A 24,397-nucleotide genomic window follows, 5' to 3' on the forward strand; every position below is an offset into this window, starting at 1 on the left:
TATGCGCTTGGCGTTCTTTCGTTATTCAGTGGTCTTGCAATCTTATGAGTCTGTGTAAATGCTCTATATTATAATGCTGTATTTGTTGTTGCTGTTATTGTTGACCTAGTGGGGAACGTGTAATGCCACATACGGGTAACCATATTTCCACAAGCACACTTTCTTTATGGGGAAGTCCCCTGACGCGGGAGTCTGCATTTTTACTAGTAAAAGAATGATAACGGCAAACTCCTGCAATTGCGGCATGGCCGCTCTGTGTCGCGGTCTTGTGTCCACCGCCCTTTTCCTCACCCACACTCACTATGCCCTACGCCGCTAGCCTGCAACGGTCAGGGGACTCAATGGGGGCCACTGATTACATGATCACTACGACGATATCTTCCAAGAAGCAGGCTCTTGCTGGTCTAGGTCTATAGAGAGGGCTTCAGGTTTATCTCCTACTCGTGCATTGGTGCCTCAGGCCTTCTTGTTTCTGTTTATCTTTGAGCATTTGCCATGTTATCGTTTTACTGCTTTCAGGTACCTTGACTTCTTAACCTACCCACCCTCCCCCTCCCCCCTCTCCTTCTCTTTTCTATCAAACCTGGATATGTTTCTGAATTATTCTTCTGTCCATTGCGTAACGCAAATTACCCTCAATATTAACCGTTTCAATTCCATTGGGTACTATGAACGGTGAAGCGCGGTCGAGTCACGTTTCAGCCTTGCCCCATTGTACCCCAGCCAGTCATGCAGTCGCCGAGAGCTTGCCACCTTCATAACACTTTCTTCCATCCTCAGCCCTACATTAGAAGTTTTCTCACAGCCTCGCTCGCGTCTCGCGATTCCGATCCCCGAATCGCTACCACTTTCGCCCGCGCGAACAATCAGTATGTCGACCAACGACACTCATCTGCTCCTGCAGAATCTCGTCCTGGAGTGCCACTTCTTGTCGAAAATAACACAGACAGCTACGTTTGTCTGTCCCAAACCAAGTTGATTTCAAGGAACGTCGACCTTCCACCCACCATTGTTCTCCTACACTGCCAGCTGTACGATGAATGGAGGGAACAAATCATGCAGACATTATTCAGGAATGCTCAGGCTTGGACCATTCGTGATTCACATTATGTGGCGACCAAACACCGATCTCTCCAGTGCTATGGAGTGGTAGGAGCTCTCAATCCGCATCGCATACTGTCTCTGTTCCAGCGTCGAGTCTTTCACGATCGAGAGAAATCAGCGCCACAGCCACAGGCTGAAATTTGCAGGTGATATTATGAAAGCTATATGCGACCACAATATTACGGCTATAATATCTCCCTCGACTTCGAGCGCGCATTGCGAGCATCCTGAGATAGCAGCTGAACGACCATCACAGCTCGGTCTAGGGCATGAAACGCACAAGAGTCGAATGCAGCTCCATGAAGTGATGCGACTATCAATAGTCTTCGAGCAAAACAAAACGACAATTTCACCTTAATTAAGTCAATATCTACTCCACATCCCGCTTGCGAGCCTTCTGGGTTTTCCCCAGTATAACCGTACTCAGGTCCCCAACTGGCAGAGTAATCGGGAAGTCGACTGCGTCCAGAATCTGCGCAATAAAGATATGCCAAATCGGTATACACAAAGCAAAATTAAAAGCACCGGCCGCCTATAGGGTAAGTACGCTTAGCATCTGTTACCGAGAGAAATTTGGAGTACGCTTACCTTTTGCAATTTCGCTGCTTCGGCAGCATGCCCAAGCGCCGTTTGGAAGAAGACACCTGCGGTCAACGCGAAAGTAATCACCAGCAAGAACAATGCCAGAAACAAACAGACGTTTGTACGAATGGAGCAGATAAGGTACACGAATGTGAGAACAGCAAGCGTCACATAGTATAGTCCAACGGTTGCATTATATTCGGGCGTCTCAATGCCCTCGAGGGTATTCCCGGTTGGAGAATAATTCGCTCCGACGGCATAAAATGGCATGTTGGATGTGCCTTGGACGATCCAGAAGGTCCCTAATCAAAATCAAGTCAGCATTGGGATCAAGTCCTTGAAGTTGTGTTCACTAACCATATGTGAAGAACAATGCGCACGAAAATGTATTTCCGATAATCCATTCGCCCACGGCGCCGAAGATTTGTACCATGCCACCAAAGAAAATATACACTGGACTTGATTGCGGCAGAAATTAGAATCTCTCTTTCCGAATAAAGTGACAATTTGACATACAGAATAGCACCACCGTTACCGCCGGAGCCTCGCCAGCCCATTGTGAGCATAGCAGCTGGTGTCGCCGCGAGCAAGAAACCCAGCAGGGAAATCGGAGTCGGGTTACCAAAGGTACGGCGAAGATTTCCTGCAGTCGGTGTCTTGGGGCTCAGATAGAGCTTCTCGAATGCATCCCGGGGAATTGGGAGCAAGACACTCTCGGCTGTCTGGATGCGACGCAGCACCTCAGCTGTCGAGGTCTCCTGCTTCTCACTGACATTTTCGTCGGACATGGTGAAGAAAAAGAACTGAAAAGGAAGTTGTGAAATTAATTCAAGAAATGAGGCAGCCGCATGTGGCCCTTGACAAATATTCTGACGAGTGTTTCTAGACTCCAAGTCCTCAGCCTGTTTTCTGCGGGGGATCTTATACTTGTCTCCTCCCTCCCAACCCACCTCCGCCACGCACCCCAACATCACGCCAGACCTCCAAATGAATCCATCCCGGACCCCTACAATCCCGGGGAAACTCCATCGGAGTCCAGAACTCCCGCGCTCCAGTCCGCATCCGATCCAGATCCAACGTGGCGTGCCTTGCAGTCGACATAATTGAGGCCTGTGATTCGCAGGGGCTGGCCGACTAGAAACCCCCAGGCCGTCTCGCCGAAGCAAGCGGGTCCGCGACACTGCATTTTGTGGGGAAGAAGTGCGGGGGACGGCCATCTTTCGCCCCTAGAATGGGCTGTTCTCCCACGAAATTGACGGGGGACCGAGGAACTTCGGTGCGACCGAGTAGGCTACTTATCGGCTTTTTAGCTTCCGGGGCGCGCATCGGTCTGAATGGCGGTTCAACGTATAAGAGAGGTTGCACGCCCAGATGATGCCAATACTTCCAGTGAGATTGTGGCGTCGAGCAAAAGTCTATTCGAAAGCTTTGCTTCACATCATGTCTTGGATAATGCTTATGCGGATGCATACTCATCGATGTGCCAGCATCCCCAGCGAAGACAGATCGTGATGTTCATCCCAGGCTGTCCGCAACGAGTGGCGACCTGCCTTGTACAGCCCCTGAAATAGATTGAGTCTGCTATGACGTCTGAATAGGGAGCCTTTCACGTTTCCCTAATCTCCGTACTGTAGCGGCATCCTCGCTCAAGACGCTACACGATTCGGGGCTACGGACTAACTCCGTGAGTCCGTGAGTCTGTCAGCCCAAGGCTCGATTCCAAATTCTATACGAATGCGATAGTGTGCGGAATCAACGCTGCTGCCTTGTTTTCTCACTCCGTCGGAGCTGGGACTTCCGCGAATTACCGCGGTACTTGGCTGCGCAGTTAGCCGGCCAACTGCAGTTCCGCACTCGCGATAAGCATCCTCGCCAAAACTGCGTTTACCGAGCCGCGTTGCATGGCAGCGTCGGGACTGCTTCATTGGCAGCACTGTGTGCCTGGGCGAATGCGATGCTTCCATATTGTCGGTCTTGCCTCGTTCGGGAAGGTGACTGCTGTTGCCCCAATAGTTGACCCCCTTCTTCCACACAGGGCTGGGGGTTACCCCAGATTTGTGTCGCACCAAAGGCGCAGCAGGATGAACTGAACAGCAGGTAATTAGCTAACGGATAGTGGCGAATAGCTTGCTCCTATCAAACCTGCCCCCCTTTCGCTTTCCCATCGTTCGTGATCTACCACTTGATCCTAGACGACCTGCCGGGGACCTCAGGGGCTTCATGCGGCCTCACGCGGCAGCCAGCGCCTCATGAAAATCGTGTGCTGTTCTCTTCATGCTTTCGCCGGTCTTAAAATGCGGATAGAGGAGACATCTCTTCACCCACTTAACTGTGATCAAAATTGCGGCAAGAATATTTGGAAAGACTCTGCTCAGTTAACTATATATATTACAGCCTTACAGTTGCTCCTCTGCCTCTGGTGATGTGCGTATATTACAACTGGAACCTTGGCCACAATTCGGGTGAAAATTTCAGAAACAAACAAGACTTCTCTAACTGGCATACCAGTTGAATTTCCCAGTGAAGGGAGTGCTCTAGACACAAGAGCACTCTATTTTGCGGACTCTATTCTGCTAGAGTGGGATTTAACACGTTCGTGGTTGATAGAGCTTCTGCCGGCTCGCCTTTTCAACAAGCCCTGCCGGGCTAGCTCAATCGGTAGAGCGTGAGACTCTTAATCTCAAGGCTGCGGGTTCGACCCCCGCGTTCGGCTATTCCTACAAAAATACCTCGAGATTTCTTTTTTGCTCCTCGAAATTTCTTTTTGCCTGTGTGTGGTTCGGGTATGCTGGGAGACTCATGAGTGGCTGAAACGGATTTGCAGACCCGCTGATGTAGCGGTGAGTGGGGCCAATGACTCGGGAGGTCTGCGGCGAGGAGGATACAGACATAGTGATACAACGTAGTTATTCTAGGAAGAAAGCGAGCAGTACTAAACAAATAACAAACAAGAAGATGTGACACAGAAACACGACTTGAAACATCCATCTTGCATCACACATTCATGTTAGCCCGAATAACCGGTTCTAGTTCTTCTTCACTCCACCCAGCTATGCGCAGTATCTTGCAGAGAACCTCAGTTTTCGCAATACAATATTCATCAATATTTCCGAAGTCCCTCTCCGCGAGATCCGCCTTGAAGCGTGCGTATTCCTCCCGTAAATTCTCATTTTCAGTCAGCACCCTCTTTATATCGAGGTGATTCCGCAGCGCGGTGCATCCCTCAAGGATAACATAGGTGTTCTGACGCAGTTCTCCATTGATCGTCAGCCCATGAGCAAAATCGAGTAATCCATACCCAGGTTGTCGGAAAGCAAATCGGCCGGGGACGCCCATCTCACCACAATCGGTGTAGCCAGCGCTTGCCAGGGCTGTCCGTGCGGCTTCTAGTGCGGAGGGTTTCACGATAATATCGATGTCGAGGACAGGCTTGGCTCGGAGTAGCGGTATAGAGGTACTCCCCACGTGCTCGATTGTGATCACCGGCACATTTTGGAGGATTCCTTGGAGCCGCTCTTGGACTTTGCGGAACTTGAGGGGCCACTCGGGATTGTATGGCTCGACGTTGACTTTCATATTGGTCGACTAAATCTGTTGGTATGTGAGATGGTAGTCGGATCCGGAGAGCGAGGTATGCAGCTGCGGTTCTGTTTTTGTAATTCCTTGGCTCCAATGACTGGTATATGAGATATATGCTGCAAGCAAGTTATTAAAATAAGGTAGACGTTGGCTTACGAGCGGTCGGGGTAATACGAGGTTTGACGCCGAATGCCGATCATGTTTCAAAGATGCCTGAGGCACGCAGTGCAATTGAGAATGCGACTGGAAGTACCCAAGCACACTGAGCGAGTATATACGCTAGCAATGACCTAGGGTAGGTACAAGTATCTACCTTGCTGCAATTGTCGGTCTTTTCCTTATCAGATAGAGCCGCAGCACCGCGTCCCACTGGGTAGATCGTCTTCCAACCCCCCGCCATCACTTTCGATTTCCTGCAGTAATTTACACAGAGCCTACCGTACTCTCCCAGTATATCCTTTTTTACTTTTTAATTCCGCCTTCAGGCTTTTGTTGTAATGAACTAAAGCGACCGGAAATAGCCAGACCACCACGTGGCTCAGATGACAGATTACATCAGCTCATTTCCAGGGGAATGTTGTTTGATCGACAACCTTCATACTACTTTAAGTTATTGCATAACGCCAATCGATTATCAATATGGCACTCGGCATCCGGCCTTCCTCTCCTTTTGCTAGGTCTAAATCGCCGGAGATTCAACTAGAAATCAATGCTCAGATCTTGCAGCTCTTCAACCGGTTGTTCAACTTGAGTCCAAACAACTACGTTTACCCAGGCATGCCAGTGAAGTTGCCAGCATTTGTATGGAAATGAATCGTTTCCGCTTCGAACTCCCTGAAGCTCTTTAAACAGGCATATTCATGGCGTAGCTCGACCAAGCCAAATGGAGTATCTTCAAAATGGTGCAATTGAACACAAAGACCCTCATGCGACGCGACGATATTGACACCGCCCCGGAACTCAAATTTGAAGATCAGGGCTTCCTATCACATATCACCTGATTTCGACAGTGAGAGACTGGCTCGGCCGCAGCCTATACTTCGTGGGCGCCATGCCGGCAAAATCAAAGCCATATCCTTCTGGGAAAAGCACATCAGTGCCCAAGTCCCGTACTGTAACTACTGTTCCACTCTTTGGCACAAGAGACGAGTGCTATCATCTTGACCCTGCGAAATGACCGGTTCGAAAGAGAAAAGCAAGCCAGTGCTAGGGGTCCTGTACAGGAAAAGGGAGGCAAACATAGATGGATAAATCCTTGTATACACCCAAATTTTGAGCTCACAATCGTCAAACTAGCGGAGACCATAGCTTGGATTCTGCGTAGGATAAACTTTCACAAATTTATATAGCTTATATAGTCATGAGATGTGTATCTGGAAGGGACAAGCCAATACAATATCTCGCAAGCTACTGTAGTGATCAGGCCATTAATGCATCGGTGTCACCTCGCCAACCAGAAGACTCACGATGTTGCAAGCAATAACCTACGCCTCATGAACAAATGGATTCTAGTGGAACTCTGGTGGTGGCCTGACTACACCTGATACTCGAACAGGATTAAAAGATGAAAATTTTGCACCTCGAAGCGCTGGGGCCTTAAGAGGTATACCGAACCGAACGTGACTTAACGTGGAGAATGATTCCTGAAACATGGCCCATTGTTGGCGACAATTTTGAAGCTGCGGCTTATGGATCCACAAAAGGTATGTAGTTACGACGGTGCCCGAAAATTGGGCACACAGAATGGGGTCGGGGCTAGATGGTCGTTGAGATAACTTGGTTTGCATCGGGTGATCGGTGCCGCAGCGCGGGCAGGTGCGTCACTGGCTGACATGCATGGAGCATCTGCTTACTACTTTATGCGCTCATACAGGGTTAGAATAAGGAAGCTGTGTTGTCGTTTGTATCTTTCTAGTTTCAATCTTAACTTGCTCTAGATTGGCCGTGCCGAGTCTCTATCGCAATCCAAGAGACTGCAATTCTCCATGAGCTTCCCATGGTCATTTCGATTTTTGATGGCGCTTGTCTGAGCTAATTTGCTTTGCCATGCATACATTAGGGCGCCTTCGAAGTTCAGGTTTCACAGCGCTTATGTAGGTACTTTGAAGTTTGCAGGGTTGCATCACAAGGGCTGCCTTGCAGTAGTTTCTGCGGGGGAGCCGGCCCGCCCCTAGCCTTGGTGCCGTTTCTCCTGGACCAGTAACATCTCCTCTTCTCATCCCCCACTCTGCCCTATAGTAATCTGCACGTTTTTGAGTCGGGAGATCATTTCTTACTCCAAATGCAGAATACATATTAGGCCACCAACCGTCTTGGATAACCAATAGTGCAGCAGGAGCATTCTCACCAGTTTCTTTCGCCGCCGAGCTTGTGCCCACGAACGACGAACGTATTCCGTTTGAAGTAGCCAAGGCGAGGGTTTTTAAGCTCGACACGAGGGTACTCAACTCAGTAGGAAACAGAAAGACTGAGAGAGCGATCGAGGAGAATAAACTAGTTGTTGATCGAGCTCGACTGCGTTGCATGTTTGACAAACACGAGGACAAGCATCTGCCGTTCATCTTAACTGTGAATGAGGCAATTCTTTATTTGTCCCTCGAGCGCTACCTGCGTCGCCCGCCCGCTATGCAGGGTACCCCCGCCTCTTTCCTTTCCGGAGCACCAAGACATGGCCAAGTATGACCAGCATATCAGCCATTGACTCTGTTGCTTCGATCCTCCTGCACGTGTCGGCACGCCTGGATTAGTACATATCAATCAATTGATCTTATTCCCTGTAAATATGCACCGTCCAAAAGGCTGAGCAGTCTCAGCATGTGAAAATGGTCCAATCCTTCGACTGCAGCCCCCAAGATGACTGCGTCGGATTTGGGGATTGAATTTGTCACCTTTTGACGCAGCGATCACGTCGTCTATATAAGGGGGGGGTTCAAGAAGCTGCAATCTCCAAGACATCAACTCAATCAACAACACTTCAATCAATTTTACCTTATTTGCAAAACCTATCTTTAAACCTCCACCATGCAGTTCACCACTGTTGCCCTCTTCTTCTTCGCTGCCATGGGCGCGATTGCCAACCCTGTTGAGGCTGATGGTCTCGAGGCTCGGGAGGAGGCTGGTGCTCTCATCACATACACCGGAGTGAGTGTTCCAAGTAGTACTGGAAAGTTATTTGGGAATTGTCTCTGACCTCTCGGAAACCATATAGAAATGTTACACAAAGGACAATACCTGCAAATACAAGGGCCAGAGCGGCAAGACCACTATCGTCAAGTGCCCTAAGTTTGCCAACAAGAAGGCTAGTTCTTTCTCATTTCGGGCAGCAACCTGCTTACCCTTGCTTACCTCTTTTCTTCCCTCTAGTGCACCAAGGATGGCAAAAAGTGCACATTTGACAGCGTTAACAAGAAGGTCACCTGCGACTAGATGGTCTCTGACATAGTCGGAGCATCCGAGTTTCAGTGGCTCCTTCATTGGTGATACGAGATGCCGCGAGATTCTCGACGCCAGACATCTTTCATCCTGATGAACCAAGAGCAACTTGATGCCTTTTGTATATGGGGTTATAAATATGGACATGCCCGGTCTCGACGCAGCTTCGAGCTTCATCAAAACACTCGTTTGGTATCTAGCTAGATCAAATTGACTTCGACGCGTTCAGAAAAAAATCTTTCTGGAGATTGTTAGTAGAAATGTAGGATTCTCGCATACTCTGCGTTATAGAATTTTCATTTCAACAGATTGAGTGCTTGGGATGTCGAATAGATGTCAGAAAAGGGAAGAAGCTTAAGAAGTTTTGTTCCGACATACAGCATCGCGGAAGCATTGTGGTGACAGAATTTTTGGGCCCAGAAAAAGGGACAGAGCGATTGGTCATACAGCCCCGACAGCATCATCGAAAGAAGTGAGATTTCAATCTGAGACCTGGAAAGATAAACGAAAAAATAGGGACAGAGAGACCTAATTGACATTGTAATTTCCCTCCGCAGCTTCAGTCTTCAGAAACTTCCTTAGGCAGATCAGATGCTTATCCTGCTGCAGGGTATCACCTCCGGTCCGGTAAGCCCTCAGAATTCCAGAGTTCAACTCCTCCACATGCCCAACCATAAGCTCGATGGCATCTGTAGCATACTCCCCCAGACGCTTCTCACCAGCTTCCTTTGTCTCTTCCTGAATCTCATGGAGTCTCTTGAGCCAGAACATCCATCTCCACGGCGTGAAGCCAGTAGGCGATCGTCGACCGAACTCCGACTGGACAAACAACCGGCCTCCCTGTCCAACGACGCTGGGGCAATCGTTCCAGTAGACATCCGAGAGTCGAACGAGATTGCTACCCGCCTCTTTTATCCACGCAAAGGCAGCAGGTAACAAGTGGAATAGATCGAGGCTCCTCATCAATCGTCGTTGGTTTTCATCATCCGGCTCATCGGTGGTACGAAGGTCTCGTCCCTCCTCGAATGTAGCGCGGAAGAGAACAAGTGCCACCTGACACATCCTGTCCTTGCTGATACGGGCTGAAGCAAGCTTGGCTAAGAAAGACGCAAAGTTGAGGCGATTGACACCCGACATCGAGGAACAGTCGCTGATGAAGAAGTTGGCCATGTCTGTCACCAGGAAGGGAAGGTCATTCCACAGTGTGCCTTCGACGGTTCGCGCGATGTCGATGCCATACGCGCCCGACACAGGCCTAGTCAAGGGCCCTTTCCCCTGGATGCGGAGGATGTCGAGGACGAGACGGTCTTGTTCGGAGGATTCATAAGCCGTATATCGGCCGAGTTGGTAGAAGATGTGCCATAGGGAATGAAGTGCTTCTTCGAGGGAGTCCACACCATCTCCGACGCTGCAGTATCGGTCGGTGATGATCCAAACGCGATTTCTCAAGGCAAGATCGCGCAGAGTATCGAGGTCGCCCTGTGCGGCGGCTTCCTCGACGCTCTCGCGGTCCTTGAAGGCGCGGTCCATCGTATCGAGTTCGGGGGCGTCTTTTGGTGCAGGGCTCAGCAGGGAGTCACGAAGGTGGTGCATATTGAGAAAAGAGGGCAGTGAGTCAATAGACAAGCTTGGTTGAAATGATGAGTGGGAGGAGAGATTCGAACGAATGGCGGGAGTGAGTTAGGGCAGTACCTTCCCTAATGTATACATCCCAACAGGGATTTTTAACCGCGGGGTGTGGGGAATAAGGCTACCGGTAGCTCTCACCAGGGGACCCTCTAGGCAGCAGTTTCGAGCACAAGTCGGGGTATAGGGGTAACAGGGTCGTGATAGGCTAACAGCTCAGCCAACTCTTGAATTTCAATTTCTGGTGGCGCAGTTTGGATGTCCTTTTCTTTGTTGATTTGTCGATCATCCGAAGCCACGGCGGCGTGCTGCAGCCACCCAGCACTTAAATCCTGTAGTACATACCTTAGGGTATCTGGGCAAGTGACTAGTCAGAATACTGCTTCCAATGAACAGGTTCCGTGTGACTATCGCCCCCATAGCGGTCACAGGATCCCTGAGATCCCTACATCTGGCCATATCCTCCATCCTGCGTGCTTTGTTGACTTTAGTCTGCCTGCAGCCAGCTTGGCGTCCGCTACGCGGTATCAATTCCCTGATTTAAATTTCGATGCAGCCAGTGATATGCATATTAGTAGATGTACCCCGCGGAGATTCGAGGCCATGGTGGTACAAAAAAGATATGATATAATTCAGGGAACGAGATATGGCATAGAATGACGAAGTTGATGATGATTCTGTCTGAGCGAGTTAAATTGGCTGTGCTTCGAATTGCCACTGGTCGGAGAGGTGCACACCGTGTGGGGGCCATTTGTAGAACATATCTTGAACTGACACGGCGGTCAGGACATTCGGTGTTGGCTTTGGCTCTTAATCATAATAAGCAGCCGGGGGTTCTTTATGGTATTCTGGTTTTGCAAAGTGTTTAATCTGGCTGTTCATTTGTTTCCACCAGGCCTCTACCTCATCAGGCCTGCATAGCGCTGCAATTGATCGGAAAGGCTGCTGATCAGATTCTGTAAGCTCAGTTTCGGGGTCGGTCAGAGATTCGGTTGACATGATGACAGTGTCTGGTGTGGTAAAGCGAACGAGGTGTTTCGTGGGAGGAAGTGACATGGTCAAGCGTTAGCGAATGAAACAGAGGCGAAGTTCAGTGGGTGGCGGAAGCAATGGGCGAATGGTGCTGGAGTGAAGAGTCGTATGTTGTAGTGGATGAAAGAAAGTATCCGTAGTCGATGAGCAGTGTGAGTGAAGGAAAAGTGAAGTAACATACAAGTAAGGATGGGATTAATATCGACGTATACGTGCAGTCCGACCGGCGTTTGCCGGTTCTCAAACTACTTCACTAATTCCTCACACCCCTTCAGCTCCGCCGCCGGAAGCCAGCGATCCTTCTTACTGGACTAACCACTCCAACGAACCAGATATTCCACAAATTCTTTCCTCTGAGCTGACTCGGGCAGTTGTCCTGGCGCTGTCCGAACTCGTTTCGCGAGGATCCGCTTTACATCGAACCGCTCCTCTTTTGGGAATCCATCCCCCTTGAGACGCACTAAGCCTTATATGGTAACGCGGACAATTGGGAAGCGTGCGGGTTGACCGTGGGCTCGTGATAATCCGCTCTACGTTTGAAAGGGACTTCTTCCTGCGGGCACTTCTCGAGAAGTGCGATGCTGAATACTAGGTGAATGCAGATTCATTGTTTCGATATCGGAAAATCCAGCCTGTAAGCGAGACGACCGACACGTTTAATGACTTTGAATTTGCTGGGTACTTCTGATGAAGCTTGCGGGACAGTGTCGAGTTAACCTTGATGTTGTACGTGTTGTCGTCCAGTCGAAGAGAACCCAATCGCCTGGCTGGAAAAAGACATGCTTATGACGCTGGTCATACTGTGCCTTCATCTGGATCGCAGCGAAAGCGAGCGATTGCTGTGTATCTACTCTGGCTGCGAATGACTGACCGGCGCTATCGAAGGCATGCCTGTATAGTTCACATGGCTGACACAGTTCAATGCCGTAGAGTAGCCTATGTGTTTTATGACTGGTTGACGCATTGACAGCTGAGTGAATAGCTGTTTGGAGAATAGGCAGAGCGCGAGTCTCGACCAGTCGGCCATATCGTCTGAATGGGAAGTGATCCAGTGTCTGAGGGCGATTTCAACCTGTTGGTTTGCTCGCCCAGACTGCCCATCAGCATGATCATGCTAAGCGGTCGAGTAGAGCAATGACACTAGGAGAATACTCCCAGATAACCATGACAAAAAGATCAAAGCGATCAGCAGGTAAGTGTTCAGAAAATCATGAAAAGGTCAATCCCTCCAGGAGGGGCCAAATTCGTCTGCCATACTTCATCAAGCTGGCTTTGTCGATTTCAATTGTTTCGCGACTGGTGTTCTCTGAGTTTCCAGCAAACACATCTCATGTGATCGTGAAGCCATGTGGAGGAGGTTAAATATTATGACTTCTCCACTCCACACGAGAGGCCCGCATGATTATCAGGAGCAATAACCGCTGTTTGAATCTTGATCGCGGGCCCTAAGATAAATGGAACTTCTAGTTGTCCCCAGAGTTCAATCGTGATTGAAGATGGATTTCGAACCAGCTTCACGACAAAGCACAGCTGCACGTTCCCAAGTCTCGGCCAGTTTGCGAGGTTGAGGAGACCAAGTTTGGTTGCTGTCGGGAAAACATCGATCTCCATCACAACGGTATGTGTGCCTGAGGTCGTCGGCCGGTATCCGACGTCTGGCGATAGAATCACGAGTTGGATAGATGGTCCAAGAGAGCTCACACACATACGACCTTGCCAATTAGCGTTGTACAGCTTGCAAGACATGATTTTCCAGAAGCCAGTTGTCCGTTGGTCATCCTGGTTTCGATAGTATCTTTCCACGTAGAGTTCCCGCCTATGGCCGTCGTACGAGTACCGAGAATTTTCTGGGAGCCGGGCCTCTTCGCTGAGAATATGGTAAACTTCTTCCGGGAAGTTTGGAAAAATCAGGTAGCCGGTATATCCTGTGTCAAGTTTGCCGCTGGCTCTTTGCTTGACATCGTCATAGCGTGTATCTCTGGGTTCCACGCGCTTCATGGTGTAGTCATATGGAGGGACGAGGCGGTTGATGAAGAGTGAGAGGATAGAGGGGAAGCAAGGGAGCAAGGGAGGAGGGGAGGGAGGATGGGGAGGGATGAAGGATAAGACTGGAAGTGAAAGATGATGAGGCCGTCTTAGGCGGAAAGTGTGAGCGTGAGGGCCGGCAAGGTTGCTTTATACCGCCGCCCTCTATACTGCCCCTTATCACCCTCATTATGAGTTCATGGCTAAGTGGAAAATTGCGTGGATTTTTATAGAAAGATGTAATCGAAATGGCATATAATACCTTAAACAGAATATACAGCGACTGCTGACAGAAGTACCGGTGCCTAAAAGAGCAAAGATCGGGGTTTGGCGTGGGAGCCGCAACTGTGGGGCTGTACCTAGTCGGTTTTGGGGTCTACATCACGATTGATGTATCTCACATTTAAAATGTTTGAAATGTCTTTTCACTAATGGTTGGGGTACTTTGCGATGATACTACAATATGGCCTTGTGGTAGGATAAATGAATCACATACCTCATTTCACATTTCATTAAATTGAGTGAGATAAAACGACACTACATCGTATCAACCATTAATGGTAGATGACAATCATCCTGGAAGAACTAGAGAAATGTAGGTAGAGACGAGGAAAACGAAAGAATAAGAACAGGTCGCCGAGGGAAGAGAAGGGTCGACTTACCGAAGCCGCAATCGACTAGCACATTGGGAGCACCCACAACCACCGGGGCCCCATCGTATTACATTCCACCCCTTCTTAACACGCTCAATCGCCTCTTCGAAACCTTGGATTGGGCAGGGGGCTCGTTCATGGATCCAGGCGTGGAAATTGTTCACGTACTCTTCAAATCCAGAAGCATAGGGGTCATAGTCCATTAGAGTGTTCAGGCCAGTGGAAATGCTGAGTGTCGCAACAAGATACTTAAGCCCTCCCAGAGCTAGAGAAATAATACCAGCAAGGTTCGGACTATACATTAGCTCCTCTCCGAGAAGACGTATCTCGGTGGAAATTTGTTCGCATCGCTGCGGGAAGCACGCGGGGAGAAGATTCTTACATGCCACATTTTGTGCTACGCCTTTCTCTAGGAGGATGCACCCGATATGATTGGCGATGCGAGTAAGTCCTGTCGAGATTGCCATGAGGTCTGCTCGTGGCTGGTTGAGCCACGTGGAGTAAACGTGGAGGTCATTGACGATTGCTTCGCGATCTTCTTCGAAGGTCGTTCCGAGGCCGCTTGCGATCTGCATTTGATAGTGAGCTTGGCGCATTTGGCGGAACTTCTCGTCCAAATGGTCCATAGCGAACAAGAGTTTGAGTATCGACTTGATTATGTGGACGATGTTGAAATCGACGGGATGGCTGTTCGATGGGACTCTCGATCCTCGATGTCTCGAAGTTTTTATACCTGAGGACAGCTACTGGAAGGAGTGAAGATTAGTGGGAAACCACACAGTGGGAGTGTAGAGAGAATTCATTGTGCTGTGTTGGAAGACAAAGAGCGTGGCGTTGTCACTTCATTGGATGCCCAAATCTTGTTTTGTCTACTATGGATGACAAAGACGCTGCGGTCCTTTGAGGTGTTGTTTAGGGTTCGAGTTATAACGGTCCAAAATGAAATAGTATTCGCTTAGACAATGGCCTTGTTATCAGCTCACAACGAAGCACTAAAGAATTGTGATGTGTTGGTGGTTGAATTGTGCCGGGGAGCTGTTGGGACAGCCTCCCGCGGAGTCGGTCGGGTCCCGCGGAGGCCGAGACAGCAGTAAATCGCAAGCCGACAACACCCTTGCCACAACCAACATCCTTCTTACACGCCCAGTCTCAATGCGCACGAGAATTCATTCACACGGAAGACCATTCGAATATGTTAACAGAAAATGGACTCGACGTTGTCGCAGTAGGTCCCGTTAACATCACCTATCCTTGCTCTTTCGCTAACACAAGACGGACAGGCAGCAGCAATCGCCGCGTTAAGCAGCGAAATAGTGATTCACCCAATGGACACGATGATAACACGGATGCAATCAAAGGACTACACATACGTCTACAAATGCAGCAACGGCGCCTTGAGACGTTCATTATTTACGGGCCTCTATCAAGGATTCGGCCCAACACTATTCGCCGGCATCCCTTCCTCTGCCGCGTTCTTCGCAACATACGAAGCTTCCAAGGCAGCTTGTGAGAGAGCCCAAGTCGCGGGGTACCTTCAAGGCGTACCACGTCCTATCCTGCACACCGTGAGCAGTGCAGCCGCGGAACTCGTTGCGTGTGCATTGATGAATCCCGCCGAGGTTCTGAAGCAGAATGCGCAGATTGCTCGCAAGCCGCAAACGCCGTCGAATGGGCCACCGGCCACGATTCGGATTCTGAAACAGTTTTATAAGCAGCCTTCCGCTCTTTGGGCTGGGTATTGGGTTTTGGTTGCGGGTCAATTACCCAGTATCTGCTTGACGTTCTGTTTGTATGAGTCGATTAAGGAGTCGTTGAATGAGAAGCAGGAGCAGTTAGATTCTGTTTCTCAGCAGATGCAGACTACAGTGCTCAGTGCTGGCCTTGCCGGTGGGTGCTCGTCTTGGTTCTTTGTTCCTATTGATGTTGTCAAGACTCGGATGCGACTCGCGGTGGGCAGTGATGTTCAGATACCTCGGCCTTCTATTGAAAAGGTGAGATATGTGTCCTCTGGGGCGACTTTTTCGTCTCGTCCTGGTGCGTTTGCGGTTGCCCAGGATGTGCTCCTCAGAGAGGGCATTGCAGGTTTCTTCCGTGGTTCTGGATTGACTTGCCTGACGGCGACGGTTGGCAGCGCGATGTACATCGGCTGCTATGAAGGAACAAAGCTCTTTTTGAACGGTTCCTAGTATTGTGCTCTGATGTTGCGCTGATCATTGTACCATATTCGTCACAACTCCCTTCAAATCTGTATCATAGCATCGAGATACCCCACTCACGATTAATCTCAAATATTCCTAGACACTATGTACACCAAGCAGACAGAAGGTTGTGAAGCAACAATTCATAGATTCGTAGTCGACATAACATCATCAAAAGATAATGGACCTCTATATTTGGGTATATTGAACATTAAGTCAAGCAAAATCACCGCCACCCACCAACACGACCTTCATCCCACCGTGCCTTCGCCTCTTTCCTAGCAGCCAACTTGGACGCCTCACCACGGACACGACGAACCCAATCCGCAATCTCCTTTTCAGTAGGGCGGCCATGGTGATCCTCGTCCAGGAAGCTCTCCTCCACAGCCTGACAAACAGCTTCTTGTTCCGCGATCGACGCGCCCAGGCGCTGGTACAGTGCCTTAGGCGACCACGGCGCCAGCGCCGCGTCCATCTCCGATTGCTTCTTGCGCCAGGATACCTCGAGGGACTGGTGTTGGAGAAGCATTGTTTCCGTGGATCCCCGCAGCTCGTCGATGTGCTGTTGCATGGCCAGGAGACGCGTCGCGAGGTCCTTGTTGACTTGGATCAGGGACTCGAGGCTTTGTTGTCGGGCTGTGTGTGAGGGGTGTTGGGTTGAGAGGGCGGAGAGGAGGGTCGGGTCTTTAAGAATTGTATGAAGGTCCATGGTGCTGCGGTGGAGCTGTTAGCTTGGTTTGCGGTCGGAAGAGGCGGTGGGTGCTCACGTCTTCTCCTTCACCAGGTCTGGGAGCCAGCCTTCCTCGACTGCCGGTGGTGCTGGGAAAGAGGAGGGTGTGTAGGAGGGTTGTTGCAGTAGCTGGGAATCAGGTCGCACTGGCTGTGGTGGTTGTGGTGCTGGCATGGAGGTCATGTTCTGAGGCGTGCCGCCGCGACTGGCTTCGTGGCTGCTGGGTTTCGGGGGAGGAGGCGGAGGTGTGTCGGGATTCAAGGAGGAATTCATGATTGGCGGCGTCGAGTAGAATGAGGACTGCGTCGGGTAGGGAGAGGTGGATTGAGACATGGCGTAGGAAGGCGAAGGAGTGAGGTGAGGTGAGGTGTGGGGTTGGAGTTGGAGATGCGGGCGTGGCTGCTTGGCGGAGCAGCCGATCTCCGTTTGCCGATCTACTCCAGCACATGACAGCTACCACAGCAGCTGTGAGGTGTCTATGGTATGATTGAATTGGGACATCACTTGTAAGTAAAAGTCCGCAGTGATCGTTCAAGTATTTTGCTATGTTCAAATCGTCTCATCGTTTAGATTATATTATAGGCCAGAGGCCAGCCCCTGCATAGCTCCCATCCAACAGGATATTGATGCCGATATATAACCTGATTGCAATTCACACCGCAACCCATCCGAGCCAAGTGTCCAAGCATATAAATCTCAGTTCGAGTCGTCAAGGTTGGTGAGCTGGGTTGAAATGCACTCTGCGACAGGTGCTCGTATGTAAAAGCGGGGTTTCTGTTGCTGGAGACCAACCATGAATTGCATGAAAAATGCGCTGCGGCCAGCAAGGGTTGTAGCAGGCAAGAAAGTGTAACATGGATCCTTCTCCAATGCCATTTAGTCGGTTCTCCTTCGCACCTCGCGCTCGGAAGTCTCGATGCTGGTGCCCGTCAGAGCATCCCGAACCAAGTCCCGCAGCTCGTTCTGCGTTGCTTCACTATGGAAGTCTTCGCGGGCGGCGAGCTCATCAATGCGGCGCTTGAATTCGGGATCAACCTCAGTCTCGCCAGCACTAGCCTCCTGCTCCGACATCGTGCCAATGTTCACCTCCATATTCCCAGGAATCGGCCGGGGAGCGTTGAGTGGACCCGGTGCAGGGTCCGCCGGGGCAGGAGCCGCAACACCTAGGGCCTCACGGAGGTAGTCAGAGACCTGAGGGAACTCCTCATCCGCCTCCATCTTCTCGTGGGCTTTTTGACCCTCATCGTTGGTCTTGTTGATGTCCACTCCTAACTCCTCCACCAGGCACCGTGCGATCTTGGGAGTCTCGGCCACGAACAGGCAGGTCTCACCATCCTCATCGGTGAGGTTGACATCGACGTTGAATTCTTTCACAAGGGCACGGAGGAGATCGGTATGGCCATAGGATGCGGCGGCGTGGAGCAAGGAATATCCGTGCTCGTCCTGACAGGACGCGATCGCGGGATTGGAGCGCAGCAGCTCGAGCAATGCTGCTGGCTGGTCGCATGCCAAGAGGTACGGATTGGGCTGGGCCATGGTGTGAGTCACTGCGTCGAGTCAAGATCGAAAGGAAGGAAGGTGGGCTGTCGTAGAGGGTCGAAACGTTGGCGGCGGATCTTTTTTTTTTTTTTTGAAAGCGGGGAGGGCGATAAGGCTCTCCCGTCTTGCCGCGTTTGCTCCCCGCCGCTCCTTCCTCAAGTGTGACGCACCATGACTTACTTGCGCCTGCAACGAGGAAGGCGACGTTGAGCTTCGCACGTTGGCCAGGCACCAATTCACTTCGTCCACAAAACCCGACTTCCCGCCCTTTCTGTTTCTCTTCTTTTCATCCCCGCCCCACCCTCTCTCTACCCCTCCTTCGAGCTGCAACTGTGACAAAAATCGAAACAAAAATCGAATCTTGCACTGAGGGGACGACGCAATGGATAAAATCCCCGAGGTAAGTTGTCTGAGTTCTCACGACTCGAGACCTCACATCACCTAACCCCACACAGGCAATGGCCGACGAGGCCACCTCTGGCAAGACGAAGTTCACGCAGGACCCAGCCAAGATCGCCCAGCTCGTACACGACCTGAAGAATGCGCAGAAGAATCCAGGCAAGAAGAAGGGCTTCGCCTGCCGAAAGTCGACCTACAAGGTCTCCGGTACCGACGATAGGACCGTCGATTCGTGGAAGTTTCAGGAATGGGATTACAAGCGCCAGGACCTGCCTACCTACGCCCGCGGGCTTTTCACCGCTGAGCGCAAAGACAAGACCCCCGAAATCGTGGCACGCGGATACGACAAGTTCTTTAACATCGACGAAACCACGGACACGCACTGGAGGAATATTGAGCACAACACCCGGGGCCCATACGAACTCAGCGTGAAGGAAAATGGCTGCATCATCTTCATTTCAGGCCTGGAGGGAGACAAACTGCTGGTGTGCAGTAAGCATTCGACGGGAGTTCGTACCGACGCCCAGATGCCCGTGGGAGTTCCTGTGCTCCCCAATAGCCATGCGATGGTCGGCGAGCGTTGGGTCGAAAAGCATGTCGCAACCGTGGGACGGACTGCGCAAGAACTCGCTAGGACTCTACGTGAAATGAACGCCACGGCGGTTGGTGAACTTTGCGATGACTCGTTCGAGGAACACGTGCTGGCCTACGATGCTGATGCATCAGGTATCTACCTGCACGGTCTGAACTACAACCTGCCCGAGTTCGCTACTCAGTCTGCTGCGCAGGTCCACAAGTTCGCTGATGCATGGGGCTTTAAGAAAGCCAAGTTCGTGGTGCACGATGACATTGTTTCAGTCAGAAGATTCCTCGAAGGGTGCGCCGAGACCGGAACCTGGGATGGTCGTGAGACCGAAGGATTTGTGATTCGATGCCAAATGGCCCGAGACCAGGTTCACTACCGTGATTGGTTCTTCAAATACAAGTTTGAAGAGCCATATCTGATGTATCGCCAGTGGCGCGAATGCACCAAGGCTGTGATCCAGGGCAAGTTCCCCAAGATTCGTAAGCACGAAATGATCACGGAGGAGTATCTCAATTTTGCACGACGGGTCATCAACGAGGACGTCGAAGTCGGCCGGGCGTATCTCAAGAACCACGGTATCATTGCCTTGCGAGAGAAGTTTTTGAAAGAGCGTGGCCTGAAGGGATCCGAGATCATTGCCATGGAGCAGGAGAACGGTAGAATCATCACCAACAATGTCGTTCTGGTGCCTATTGCTACAATTGGGTGCGGTAAAACTACCATGGCTCTAGCTCTCCAGTATCTGTTCGGATGGGGTGTTGTGCAAAACGATGGACTTCGCAAGGCGAAGAACAACCAATCGAAGCCGAAGCGATTTGCCTTTGACGTCACTCAGGCCATGTCCAAATACCCCCTAGTCATCGCAGATCGCAACAACCATCAGCGACGCGAACGTCAACAGTTGATGGAGGATGTTTCCGCCGTAGTTCCCCATGCTACGTTTGTTGCAATGCAGTATGTCCACGAGCCCGAACGGCTTGATGCAATCAGGGCCGTTACCCGCTTCCGTGTGCACGAGCGCGGTGACAACCACCAAACCATCAAAGCAGCTACCAGGGGCGATAATGAGACTTGGGGAATCATGGATGGATTCATCCACCGCTTCGAAGGTGTGAATCTTGGGCGGAAACCCGATGACAACTTCCATCACCTCATCAGCCTGAATGCCTGCAATCCCTCTCGCCACAACCTCGAGTATGTGATCCAGGAGCTGCATGAAGCCTACCCACGCTTGGTTCCCGAGATCCCACCCCCGGAGGCTCTCGACGCAGCCATCGACTACGCCATCCGTGACTATCACGTCACGGTCGACAACAGTGCCGATTATGCGAGAAAGGGTCCTAAGGGCCCCCAGGCCAACAATGGGGGACCCGTACCCCAGCCCCATAATGATGGCCCTGCACCCCAGTCCATGGACTCCGAGCCAATCCAGCTGGCGAGGAAGATTGATTACTTCGGCATTACCATCCCTACTGAGGATGTAGACCGCCTTCTGAAAGAGATATTCGCCAACGCAACGTCCGACCAGGCACAAATGTACAGAAAGCTCATCGAAGCCCGCCGCGTGCAGCAGAGTTTCCACGTAACGCTCATCCATCGCGCCGATAACAAAAAGAAGAAGGAGCTATGGGATAGTTACGTGCAGCAGTACATCAAAACCTTGACCGCGAATCCTCAGCACGACCCCATGCACAACCCGCCCATCCTCGGCAAGACGCACGTTCGCCTGGAGCGCTTGGTATGGGACAGCCGTGTCATGGCTTTTGTCGTGCGTATTTCGCCCGGGGAAGAGGACATGGATGTAACCTGCGCCAACGCTATCCCACACGTTACTGTCGGAACGGCTAATCCGAGTGTGAAGCCAGTGGAGAGCAACGATCTGTTGCAGCGATGGGTCATGCGTGGATCTGGTGGTGACAGTGGCATTTTTGAAGTTCCCGTTCCAGGGGAGAAGATTTTGAACGGGACTATTGGTGTCAGCATGCAGCGCTTCCAGAGCTAGGAGCTTGACCGTCGTCGCCGCTAGTGAACACACGGTATTTCTTATGCCGAGATTTATGTTACCAGGCTTGTTTTACATTTACAATGTGAATGCGAATGTGAATGGGACTATCAAGGTCTCTGCGATATGACGCAGGACAACTGTGTGGTGTACCTACGTATTTCCCCTTTTACTTGATAGTCCCCTGCTATTTAGCAGAAAAAGAAAATCACGAAGAAAGGTACAATTAAATCGTCTTTCCCATGATTGTAGATGCAACTCTTGTCTCAGAATGCCATTTCTATACCTCGTAAGACTTGGGGATGACTCGTGAGAAAACCCCAGTGGAGGCGAGCACATTGCATGATGAGCCAGCCTTAATAGGAAAAACTAGTAGTGTTACAATGTGTGTTCCTGAAACGCTAAGAGCTCCGGGAGACCCATCGACTGTTGTTGTTTACCATGTTGCCGCCTTGTGTTGTGCCTCTTCCGCTTCCATTCTCTTTACACTCTTCATCCACTTCGTCCTTTCCGCCCTCTCCGCCCTTCTCGACAACAGGTCTCACAAGCACCCTGAACCATCCTGTCGCTCACACAATCCTCTCGCGGAAAATAACCGTTCATCTCCTTTATTAGTCTGCAACGATGGAAGGTGAGTTTAAATTGAGCTCGGCAGACTGTCATCCCTCCCTGACAGTCGACGCGTCTCGGGAATATCCGAACGTGCATACCTCGGGACCAGGCCATACTCCAGACCATGCACAGTACGATGTCGAGTCTGCTGTCCCGGTCTTGCAGAGTTCCATCAATACTACCCCGGCAGAGACCCGATTGCCGCCTCCCATTCCAACCCTTACGCAACGCCAGAACCAACCTGACAAAATGTCCATTGCGTACATCCTCACACCTACCGATCTAGGATCATGGAGCGATCGACCCACACTCGGCCTCAGAAACGACCGCTCCCCATCGACCGGACCCAAAGTGGCCACGCCGCAAGCCCAAATCGATACCGCACCCTCGAGCCATGCTTCCGAGGATGTTCCGATCATGCCGAATAGCTTTCCTTCGTCACTCAGATTCCACTGGCAAGGGAAACTGTACCATGTGTGCCGAGTTTGTCGTCGCGACTTCAGACACAAGAGGACTTTGGATCGCCATATGAACGCAAAACACGGTAGGTTCAGACCCCTTCATTACAATCACAGCGAAAGTATCTTCGAGAGTCTTGATGAAGACCGGGTCCACGAGGCTAGCGCTGGTGAACAGACCACTGTCCCCGGATCAGGCAGTCCCTGAGTTCTCATACCGCCGGAGCGCCTGGATTTCTTTTTCCAGTTCAACTTCATGTCGATCGTTACGAAATCCCTGTGACATTCATTTTTTGTATTAGTTACCGCGAATAGGTGCTGGACTCAGAGTTTTATTTGAGTACTACTGCTGGATTTCTCATGGGCGCTTATGAAGCGTAAGACTCGATTAGTGTGCTCGCCTGTAGTTTCAAATGGACACAAGAGCAAACAACGATGTTGTGCCCCTGGGACTATGCGTAAGGCGTCACCTGTATTTCTCGCCAAATGCAAAGGCGTTGGATTATCTATCAATTGTCTCTGATTCTAAGGATCCATGAAAAGTCTACGAAGATAGTAAGAGAGAGAGGTCACGTGGCTGAAGTTGACTGGGCTCATTCTAGCAGGCGCAAAAGATTCCTGTCACGATCTCGACTGCAGCAAGAGCCTCGACTGTAGTGGTATCGAGTCGTAACGTAAATAACAGGCGTGCATGACCAAGCGAGCGCTCTTTTTAGAACGTATTGATAGTTCGTTGTCTGATCTTTTCCTCGGCCTGACCTGCTCTGTGCCTCTTGCACACTTTGTAGCCTCAGCGTGCGGGAGTAATTGGATGAGTTGATTATACCTTATGTTAGTTTCCACTTCATTTCGTTCGAAAAAAGGGCTAGCGAGGAAATTCAAATAGAGCCAGCGCGGTTCCAACACAGGCAGGAGAAAGGAGGATCTGCTATGCAACGTGCGCCGAGACAAGACCCGGCCTCTGCAGATTCATGTCTTGCTTATTTTTTGGATGCAAAAGTTCCTCAATTTCGGTGCCTGGTTCGAGCGGTACCCTGAAAAAGACCAAGGGGGGACTTGTAGTTTAAGAATATGGAAAATGTGACGGCTGGGTTTGGGAACCTGTTTAAGATGGAGATTCGGAGTTTAGAGCCGCTTCCGTCTTGATTGGCCCAGACAAAACTCTCCCGGTTACTGAAATTGTAGATAACAGCCGTGATTGACCCTGCCGTGATCCCTTTTATAGGTATAGAAAGGCTCTATGAGCACTTGATATGCGAATCTTGTAAGGCAGGAGGGGAAAGGGAGAGAAGAGAGTCCGGTCATCTGCGCTGTTCAATCGAGCTCGCCGCATATGGTGGATCGCGCTAGTGAATGTTAGCGGCGATCCGAGAATGTTCTAAAAAATTTTAGATTAGAGTTAATCGGGGCGATCACTGGTCCCACCGCGCTAGAGCCTGGGTGACCGGATCTGGGGAAATGCCCTCATCAATTCCTTCCGAGATGGAATCTCGAGCAAGGAACTGTGGCATAAATGCCGCGATGAAATAGAACAAGGGTTCAACATCAACAACTCTTGAATTATGTAGCTCGATCGATTGCGGAGAAGGCAAAATTCCGCATATAAAAACAAAAGAAAGAAAGATAACGAATGGAAGGTCGATGAAGATTGACCGCGTGGAGGGAGAAGATCAAATAGATTCAGGCCTGCTCTTGCATGCTTTGGCACGACGGGCTCCGTTCTCGTGGCGGCCACGGTGATAGCGTCGCTTAAAAGCTTTCGGACAGTATCAGCATCTGTACAGTCTGGCCCCACTATGCAGGGAATGATGACGAACGCAATCCCACTTTCGGTTGAAGA

At 50.6% G+C, this 24,397-nt stretch overlaps 12 protein-coding genes across 12 annotated transcripts; 4 read left to right on the forward strand and 8 right to left on the reverse strand.

The window, feature by feature from the left end:
* Positions 1-1,474: 1,474 nt before the first annotated feature.
* Positions 1,475-2,787, reverse strand: N7532_006002 (putative plasma membrane ammonium transporter (Ato3); the record flags this gene model as incomplete). Its single annotated transcript, XM_056618496.1, has 5 exons — positions 1,475-1,636; positions 1,693-1,988; positions 2,044-2,144; positions 2,203-2,489; positions 2,650-2,787. 5 exons carry the CDS (start codon positions 2,785-2,787, stop codon positions 1,475-1,477), a joined length of 984 nt encoding a protein of 327 aa, XP_056474655.1.
* A 1,893-nt stretch (positions 2,788-4,680) lies between these two features.
* N7532_006003 (GrpB family protein) lies at positions 4,681-5,262 on the reverse strand (the record flags this gene model as incomplete). Its single annotated transcript, XM_056618497.1, has 1 exon — positions 4,681-5,262. One exon carries the CDS (start codon positions 5,260-5,262, stop codon positions 4,681-4,683), a length of 582 nt encoding a protein of 193 aa, XP_056474656.1.
* A 3,024-nt stretch (positions 5,263-8,286) lies between these two features.
* N7532_006004 (uncharacterized protein) lies at positions 8,287-8,691 on the forward strand (the record flags this gene model as incomplete). Its single annotated transcript, XM_056618498.1, has 2 exons — positions 8,287-8,406; positions 8,629-8,691. 2 exons carry the CDS (start codon positions 8,287-8,289, stop codon positions 8,689-8,691), a joined length of 183 nt encoding a protein of 60 aa, XP_056474657.1.
* Positions 8,692-9,225: 534 nt separating this feature from the next.
* On the reverse strand, positions 9,226-10,290 carry N7532_006005 (DUF3632 domain-containing protein; the record flags this gene model as incomplete). Its single annotated transcript, XM_056618499.1, has 1 exon — positions 9,226-10,290. The coding sequence occupies one exon, from the start codon at positions 10,288-10,290 to the stop codon at positions 9,226-9,228; it is 1,065 nt and encodes a 354-aa protein (XP_056474658.1).
* Positions 10,291-10,475: 185 nt separating this feature from the next.
* N7532_006006 (uncharacterized protein) lies at positions 10,476-10,743 on the reverse strand (the record flags this gene model as incomplete). Its single annotated transcript, XM_056618500.1, is given in 2 exon segments — positions 10,476-10,655; positions 10,669-10,743. 2 exon segments carry the CDS (start codon positions 10,741-10,743, stop codon positions 10,476-10,478), a joined length of 255 nt encoding a protein of 84 aa, XP_056474659.1.
* A 1,977-nt stretch (positions 10,744-12,720) lies between these two features.
* On the reverse strand, positions 12,721-13,353 carry N7532_006007 (uncharacterized protein; the record flags this gene model as incomplete). The annotated part of the gene is made up of 1 exon (XM_056618501.1): positions 12,721-13,353. One exon carries the CDS (start codon positions 13,351-13,353, stop codon positions 12,721-12,723), a length of 633 nt encoding a protein of 210 aa, XP_056474660.1.
* A 685-nt stretch (positions 13,354-14,038) lies between these two features.
* On the reverse strand, positions 14,039-14,659 carry N7532_006008 (uncharacterized protein; the record flags this gene model as incomplete). Its single annotated transcript, XM_056618502.1, has 1 exon — positions 14,039-14,659. The coding sequence occupies one exon, from the start codon at positions 14,657-14,659 to the stop codon at positions 14,039-14,041; it is 621 nt and encodes a 206-aa protein (XP_056474661.1).
* Positions 14,660-15,358: 699 nt separating this feature from the next.
* On the forward strand, positions 15,359-16,219 carry N7532_006009 (putative mitochondrial carrier protein (Pet8); the record flags this gene model as incomplete). The annotated part of the gene is made up of 1 exon (XM_056618503.1): positions 15,359-16,219. The coding sequence occupies one exon, from the start codon at positions 15,359-15,361 to the stop codon at positions 16,217-16,219; it is 861 nt and encodes a 286-aa protein (XP_056474662.1).
* A 238-nt stretch (positions 16,220-16,457) lies between these two features.
* N7532_006010 (vacuolar protein sorting family 37 protein) lies at positions 16,458-17,294 on the reverse strand (the record flags this gene model as incomplete). Its single annotated transcript, XM_056618504.1, has 2 exons — positions 16,458-16,944; positions 16,999-17,294. 2 exons carry the CDS (start codon positions 17,292-17,294, stop codon positions 16,458-16,460), a joined length of 783 nt encoding a protein of 260 aa, XP_056474663.1.
* Positions 17,295-17,837: 543 nt separating this feature from the next.
* Positions 17,838-18,497, reverse strand: N7532_006011 (ankyrin repeat protein; the record flags this gene model as incomplete). The annotated part of the gene is made up of 1 exon (XM_056618505.1): positions 17,838-18,497. One exon carries the CDS (start codon positions 18,495-18,497, stop codon positions 17,838-17,840), a length of 660 nt encoding a protein of 219 aa, XP_056474664.1.
* Positions 18,498-18,958: 461 nt separating this feature from the next.
* N7532_006012 (tRNA ligase) lies at positions 18,959-21,487 on the forward strand (the record flags this gene model as incomplete). Its single annotated transcript, XM_056618506.1, has 1 exon — positions 18,959-21,487. The coding sequence occupies one exon, from the start codon at positions 18,959-18,961 to the stop codon at positions 21,485-21,487; it is 2,529 nt and encodes an 842-aa protein (XP_056474665.1).
* Positions 21,488-22,111: 624 nt separating this feature from the next.
* Positions 22,112-22,765, forward strand: N7532_006013 (uncharacterized protein; the record flags this gene model as incomplete). The annotated part of the gene is made up of 1 exon (XM_056618507.1): positions 22,112-22,765. One exon carries the CDS (start codon positions 22,112-22,114, stop codon positions 22,763-22,765), a length of 654 nt encoding a protein of 217 aa, XP_056474666.1.
* Positions 22,766-24,397: the final 1,632 nt, after the last annotated feature.

Source organism: Penicillium argentinense (genome assembly GCF_028826775.1).
Source record: "Penicillium argentinense strain IBT 30761 chromosome Unknown utg000005l_segment0_segment0, whole genome shotgun sequence".
In the NCBI taxonomy this organism is placed as follows: Eukaryota; Fungi; Ascomycota; class Eurotiomycetes; order Eurotiales; family Aspergillaceae; genus Penicillium; species Penicillium argentinense.